General features: G+C 34.5%; 1 protein-coding gene across 1 annotated transcript; it reads left to right on the top strand.

The window, feature by feature from the left end:
* Positions 1-1,347: 1,347 nt before the first annotated feature.
* On the top strand, positions 1,348-2,343 carry LOC110667131 (uncharacterized). The gene has a single exon (XM_021827864.2). It carries the CDS (start codon positions 1,348-1,350, stop codon positions 2,341-2,343), a length of 996 nt encoding a protein of 331 aa, XP_021683556.2.
* Positions 2,344-8,208: the final 5,865 nt, after the last annotated feature.

The following is an 8,208-nucleotide window of genomic DNA, read 5'->3' as shown; positions in this document are numbered from 1 at the left end:
GGATAACCTATTGTAACATGGTGACTTTTTTAGCCAATACTTGCAAGGTCTTTAAGGACAAAGGAGACAATAGTCATTAACTAAAGCAATATAGACTTTTGGATTTTTCTTGCCCAGTTTACCATGAATTCAAAATACAAAATATATGGTCTCATCTATTAAATACATGAGTCTCACATTATTATATCTTGGGTTAATGATAAACTTGGCTAAGCAAGAATTTTCCATTGACTATCATGTAGAGTATCGCCATCATCACCGTTAAAGAATTCTCCTTTTAGATTGAATTGTAATTTTGATTTTACTTTTCTATCTCATCGAGTGACTATTGGGCTCCTCTAGTTCACAAACTAGAATCGAAATTAGTATTGGAATCATCAAGTGACTTATTGGGCTCATAAGGTTTGCCCACTAGAATCTAAATCAGTATTGGGATTGGAATCAACGAAATAAGAAACGGAATGTTAAATTTTCATTTATATTTGATTTATTATAGAATCGAGTCAAATTCTTCTTTAAGGTATTTGATTTGCGCATGTAAGCTGCAAAATCGGAATCAAACCTATTTAGTAATCAAACAAAAATCAACTTAAAATTACTTTTTTATATTTTTATATTATTTACTTTTTAATTTTAATTATTATACGAGAATATAAAAATAATATTTTTTTAATTTTATGTAAAAATAAAAATACATATTTTTATTATTTTACTTTAAATTATTAAAGTTGATTATATTCAAAATTTTTTTATTTTAATTAATTATATAAAAATATAAAATTATATTTTTACTATTTCTATTCTAATTGGGCATAATTAAAAATCATTACAATTTTTTAATTTTAGTTATTTATATGAAAATATAAAATAATAGTTTTATATTTTAATTATTATTACAATTTTTATAATTACTATTTTATTTTATTTAATTATTTTAGTTATTATAATTATAAGTATTATAATTAATATAATTATAATTAAAATTTTTAATTAATTATTTAAATATAAAAATATTTTAATTCCTGTAATTATTATAATTTTAATTATAATTATAATTTTTTTTAATAATATGAAAATACAAAAATTTAAAACATCTCAACAAGTATTTACTCTTAAACAAGATAATCATTCTCATTCATTTTCATTTCTGAGTTTTGATTTCTGCTTTTAAAATGGAGAATGATTATTCCTTTTATTATGGGTATTAAATGAAAAAACGAGTTTCCAAACACTACCATTCCCATTTCTCGGTTTTTTTTTAGTAGAACCAAAAAAATGGAATCTTAATTTCTTTGTGGCTATATATACAAGGCTTCTCATTCAAGAAAGAGCATGCTCTGAGACAACATGAACACAATTGCAAGCCCGCCCTATGCCAAAAACTTACAGGCGAGAGGTAAGTCCACAGGTTGGGCTGCCTTTGGCCTCAAACAGCGTCAGAAACGTGGTCTTCAACTTCAACAAGTCGACGATGATCCTTTCCCACCCTTGCCAACCACTGGCATCACCTCTCTTCGTCCCTGTGAAAACATCTCGAACAGTAATGGTTTTTCTGCTGGGTCTTTCTTATCTGTACTACTACATTCTGCAGATTTTCCACCCATAACAAAGAATGGTAATTGCAATAAATTGACACCAGTTAGTGATTCTGGTTTAGTTAAGGTTCTCGAGGAGAAGGATCGTAATTTTGTCTTCAACCGTCTCAAAGAACTTCACAGCTGGGCTGATGAAAGTTTGATCGAGGATATCATGGCCTCTGTGAATAATGATATTGATAAGGCCACAACTTTGTTAGAAGAGATGATTTCTACTGGCAACTCTACGGAGAAAGGGGAAGCAAAGGATTTATCTAATTGCGATGATTTTCGATGTGCAGAAGGAGGAAAAGAGATTGCTTTGTTAGGACAGACCTCAAACCTTGCTGAAGACATAGCTGATCTAAGCTTTACTCTTGAGGGTACTTCCAAAGGTAATCACAAACAATTGATGGATGTGCATACTGCCTGTGGACATAGGCTCTCCGAGGCTGCTACTGCATACAGGAAACCAATTCAGGGGCACTTAAGGTCCTTGCCTGTTGAGCCTGAGTGGGAAGAGCAAGATGTTTACTTGAGCCGTCAAAGAAACGCACTAAGGATGATGAGGTCGGCAGCTAGGCACTCCAGGGCAGCAACTAATGCCTTTCTGAGAGGAGATCATTTTTCTGCTCAACAGCACTCATCAAAGGCTCGTAAAGAATGGTTGGATGCTGCAAGACTCAATGCTAAGGCAGCTAAGGAAATTTTGAGTATAAGAAATAATGAAACACACTCAATGCTTCATCAAACACACTGGACTCATTGAGTCCCAACCTGCAGAAAATGGCACTCCCAAATATTCAATCTCCTATAACTCTCTTACTTCAATTTGCATACATAGCACTTCTATAAGCAACAATCTCATCTCAATTAGGTCAATCTCAACCATTACACAAAATCCTCAAATCATGTACACAAACCCTAATTTCAAAGTTCCAATTTGCACAACACAACACATTCAAACTCCCAATCATATTAACTTATCAAACATTCTCATGGAACCCATTTTCATCATTTAAATTCATCAAACCCCAAAGAGTTCCATGCTGTTGAAAATGGTGACATCATGGGTTCATGGAATTCTTTTTAATTTCAGGGAATTTACACTTAGTTTAGCATGATTTTCATGCTTAAAGAAGAGAGATTAGGAGTTTAGTGCACTAACCTTTTGGTGACATGTTAAACTTCCCTTCTATCCCTTCTTTTTACTACCAATGGCTTCCTTATAAAGTGGGGAGGATTTTTAATGAGGAGGGCTAAGGGTTTTGGTGAGTAAATGAGGGAAGATTCAAGCTTGAAGCTTGAACAAAAATGGCGGTAAAAGAGAACCAAGCAGCCGGCCAAAAGAGGGAGAGAGAAGAAGTGGAGTGGAGAAGAAGATGGGTTGGTGGCTTTTGTCTCTTGTGGCTATTTATATATATGTGTTATCAGTTTGTCCTCAAACCTTCTACATTTATCAGTTTTTGTGGGCATCAACTCCAATGCATATCTACTAAGTCTCATGAATTCCCGCTCATATTCAGAGACTGTAAGCTGCCTCTATCTCAGTGCCAGGAATTCTCTCCTTCTGGCCTCCAAGTACACATGACTGATGTATTTCTTTCTGAATTCATCCAGAAAGAACTCCCAGGTAATCTATGTAGGCTGTAACACTCTCGATACTATCACCCACCATCTATATGCATCCTCCTGTAGTAGTGATAGAGCACACTCTAATTATTGCTCTGGGGTGCAGTGCAACTACTACAATACCCACTCTGTCCTCTCCAGCCAATACTCTGCTATGGCTGGATCATCCTCCTTCTTACCCCTAAAGTCAACTGCACCATACTTTCGCAGTTTCTCTAGTGGAGATCTGTGTACAGGTTGTGGCTGTGGGGGTGGTGGTGGCTGTACAGGTGGTGATGGCTGTGGCTGTGGAGGTGGAGGTGGCTGTGGCTGAGGTATAGCTCTGGTAACCTAATGGAGTAGCTGAGTCATCTGTTCCAGGAAGGCCTGCTGTGCTATCCCTACAGTACCACGGGATGACTTGGCTCTATTGCTTCGCTCCCTACTAGGAGCAGGTGCAACTACTTAACTCTCTACCGCCTCCTCCATCAGTCCTGGAGGTCCACACTCTGAAGGATCAGATGCCATCGATCCTATAAAACAGACAAAGAACATATCTGCATTAGTTTCATCCCGACTCTATTTAAAGGCCCATGTATGTGATGCACTCTATCTATTTCTAACTATTTAGTTCTAGGACCGCCTAAACCTCGACTCTGATATCACTAAATGTGACGCCCCTTACCTGTCTACTAAATAGCTGAGCAAGAAATACCACATTCGATGCCGGAGCACCCTATCTTATCTTATCATGTCTAATGTAAATTTTTAATATCATTTAAAAATGGTAATCCATGTGTAATTTTTTTTTTTTTATAGAAACCCGGACAGAGCCTCCTCTGTTTTATTAGCATCTGGTGGGTTCCACTAGTTACTTGTTAATATGTTCATATTCATTTCACACATTTCCATATCATATTCTACCGTATCAAATCATTCACAACTATTTATGAGATCTCAAAAGGATATCATCTATTGCATTCATATAGAAATTCATAGACAATAATTTACAAGTTTACATTACAATATCAAAGTTTAATTACAATCCAAAATAAAATAAATCATGTGTTTATGTACAATGAATAAAAGAACAAAATCTAGACATACATGGGCCCTACCAACAAAATTACAATTGTCGAGGTGACTAGTAAACATTGACAAATCTGATCGGCCTCTGTATGAGCACTACTATTGCTACTGCCGTGACTGCTCGGACTGGTCTCCAATACCTACGCGATGGAAAACCAACGCGCTAAGCATAACACTTAGTGGTGCATAATTTATAATAATAATAACTAAACAATTGAAATAATAATTCTATATGGCAATTCATAATTTCTAGGTATTTTATATTTTTATTGCACTTTGAAAACAATTAAAATTATTGGGATCTCTTCTGTTTACTTATTGTATATTCAATCTTAATTTATCATTTTCAGTGCCCAAGAAACCTATAATAAATTATAAAAGCTAGATACACGGGAGTATACTATTTAGACAGCCATGTGTCTATCGAGTATACGCCGTTCATGTCAGGCATGAAGCTTGCGGGCAGGCATTTAAGCCAAATATAATATTAGGCACAATGGCCAACGAGCAGGCATAAAGCTTGTAGAGCAATCATATCAGACATATTTTATCTGTTAATGATTATTTCTATGGGCAGTATTGCTATCTGTAGTCCCTAATTGGTATACCAATTGATCCAAATTAAATAAATAAGTTTAGGTATACTATGGGCAATTACACATTATTACTTATTTATTTGAAACGTTCATATCACTTTATAGTGGGAAAATAGGTCCCACATATCCCTTTCATGTTGTTTAGTATTTAATGGCTTGTTTGGGTTAAATTCCCATCCATAAGATAATTTATCTTATGGACCCTTCTTTGGTTTCAGTTTTTGTGTCTTACTTTTGCCTATCCATATAATCAGTTTGTAGCCACTGTTTGGCCACACTTCCTTTATGGAAGTTGTTCCTCTATGTCTTATCTTTATTTTCCCTTTTGAATCATGTCAATTTGATTTTTAGAACTCAAGTTATGGTTGGATAACCATAACTGATTCATTTCTAGATTCTGGTTCCTTAACTAGGCAGCTTTTGGACTTAAAATTTTCCTAATTAATGGAACATGTTGCAGTCACTTTTAGGCATGGTGATCTTCATAGAAATTGTTGTCCTATGTCTTACGATTATTGAGAAATTTGTATTACAATTTTTCAAGTTTTGTGGAATTATTTATGGCCAATTAACTGACCTGGACTCATATGCCGTGTGCCAACAAGTGTTCTATTCAGGTCAGTGACTTCAGGTCAATTTCTAAGGTTCTTATAGGAATAATTTGAGGAAGATTTGTAAAACAAAGTTAGAGCCCTATTTCTTAGGTTTCTGGAAAGGTATGGCTCATCTCAATTGGATTTTTTTAGTGGGAGATATGACTAAAAGACTGTTCTAGGATCAAATGAAGTTTGGTCAGATTCTAGGTTTTGATACAGTGACTTGTTCCAACTATTTGACCTAGTTCTCTTGATTTTTGGGTTTTGGTCAAAATACCAATTTTGTAGGTCTATGTCTTATGGACATTTTGCCACTGGTTTTATTACATTTGAGCTCTTTTAGACCAAGTTATGGCCATTTGCCAAAACTGGTCGGGTAAGTTTATGTCCAGTAGTTTCTGGACAACCTAATTCTGGGCAGTTTTGTGACTTAAATTGGGCCAGCAATTTGGTTTGGTTTAAGGAATTTCTAGGTTCTTTGGTCTTCATGAAAATTGTAGCCCTATATCTAAGCTTTTCAATGGTATCAAATTCATATCATTTGGACCGGTATAGGAGTTATGACCAAATGAATACGTACTGTTCATTTGGTCATTTTCTGGGTTTTGCGCAGGGTCATCCAGATTTGGGCAGAAAATTTGTCAGGATTTTGATGGAATTTGGGCATAGTGTCTTCATGAAAAATGGGCTATTTTGGGTCTAGTTTCACCTCCAATTAGCCTCATACAAATTGGAGTAACATAATTTCAGTTATGCTTCATCAAACACACTGGACTTATTAAGTCCCAACCTGCAGAAAATGGCACTCCCAAATATTCAATCTCCTCCAACTACCTTACTTCAATTTGCATACATAGCACTTCTATAAGCAACAATCTCATCTCAATTGGGTCAATCTCAACCATTACACAAAATCCTCAAATCATGTACACAAACCCTAATTTCAAAGTTCTAATTTGCACAACACAACACAATCAAACTCCCAATCATATCAACTTATCAAACATTCTCATGGAACCCATTTTCATCATTTAAAATCATCAAACCCCAAAGAGTTCCATGGCTGCTGAAAATGGTGACATCATGGGTTCATGGATTTCTTTTTAATTTCATGGAATTTACACTTAGTTTAGCATGATTTTCATGCTTAAAGAAGAGAGATTAGGAGTTTAGTGCACTAACCTTTTTGGTGACTTGTTAAACTTCACTTCTATCCCTTCTTTTTACTACCAATGGCTTCTTTATAGAGTGAGGAGGATTTTTAATGAAGAGGGCTAAGTGTTTTGGTGAGTAAATGAGGGAAGATTCAAGCTTGAAGCTTGAACAAAAATGGTGGAAAAAGAGAACCAAGCAGCCGGCCAAAAGAGGGAGAGAGAAGAAGTGGAGTGGAGAAGAAGATGGGTTGGTGGCTTTTGTCTCTTGTGGCTATTTATATATATATATATATATATATATATATATATATATATATATATATATATATATATTGAAGGAACGGAAGCGTGAAAAACACAAGATTATACCATTGAATTCAAAAATTTTCACCTAGGGTCACAAGCACCATGCAAGATTTATTTTTATCTATTTGATTTCAATGATAAACAACATATTAAAACTCTTTTAATATGTTTTTGGATCTGTATTTGCCATTTAAGATTTTAAAATTAATCAGATTAATTTTAGAACCCTAGATTAAATCAAGAACGATTACACTAACCTCTTGATGTGCTGCAGCGTGTCTGCGCCTTTGAGATTCGTCTTCAGGACAACAGATGTTGTCCCTCTAGCTTGTCCACACCAAGAACACCTATGGCAGCCCTTGAACAGCTTCTAAAGCCTTTTCTATTAATTAGAAATTCAAGTTCTGCCTTTTAAGAGATTAGAGATGCAAACAGGACACTAGAAACAATTTCTAGTGTTCTTAATTCAAGAGATTGATGGCTAATCTCTTTGAATTGATGAGAGATGAAGAGAAATAGCTGGAGAGGCTCAAAGTGGCGTGACATATGAGAGGAGAGGCTGCTGGTTGTGTTTTCTTTTCATAACCCCACTTAAATAGCTAGGTTAACACATTAAACCCTAGCCACATGTCACCTTTTGATTAGCTCTAGGATTAAGTGACCCAATCACATTGTGCCAAGTGTCAAACCTATATTTAATCTTGATTTTAATCATCTTACATGATTAAAAATATTTGGCAAGCTTATGTGTTATGCCATGTGTCACCATCTCATGGTGCCACATGTCACACTGCAAAATGACCAAAATGCCCCCTGTGTCTTAATTTTGAGTTCTTAACCCAAAATAATTATTTTCTTCTTCTAATTAATTTATATCAAATATAAATTAATTAATTAATCTCTATTAATTAATTTCTCATCAATTAAATTCATATTTAAACACTTTAAATATAAATTTAATTTATACTACACATCCAATAATCTAGATTTGGTTTCAAGTCATGCTAGGGACTTTGCAATTTTATTGCAAACCAAATCTATTTAATTAATCAATTAAACTCTTTAATTAATTAATTAAATCATATTTAAATAGGTGATAACTTGTATATGTGTGTGACTTACTAGGCTCATCACTAATTGGCAATGAGACATGATATCAACTCTTAATATCATCAGAACTCTTTCTTACCATAAATGATTTCTCTAAATCATTTTATGAACCTCATAGACCATGGTTAACACCTAGCATAGCATGCCATGGCCACCCAATTAGTAATAAGAT

Source organism: Hevea brasiliensis, chromosome 2 (assembly GCF_030052815.1).
Source record: "Hevea brasiliensis isolate MT/VB/25A 57/8 chromosome 2, ASM3005281v1, whole genome shotgun sequence".
NCBI classification, from domain to species: Eukaryota; Viridiplantae; Streptophyta; class Magnoliopsida; order Malpighiales; family Euphorbiaceae; genus Hevea; species Hevea brasiliensis.
The sequence above is the reverse complement of the archived record's forward strand: the minus strand, read 5'-3'. Positions and strand labels throughout refer to the sequence as shown.

Excerpts from the sequence above, each read along its gene's own strand:
- LOC110667131 (XM_021827864.2), top strand. The coding sequence starts at position 1,348 with ATGAACACAATTGCAAGCCCGCCCTATGCCAAAAACTTACAGGCGAGA.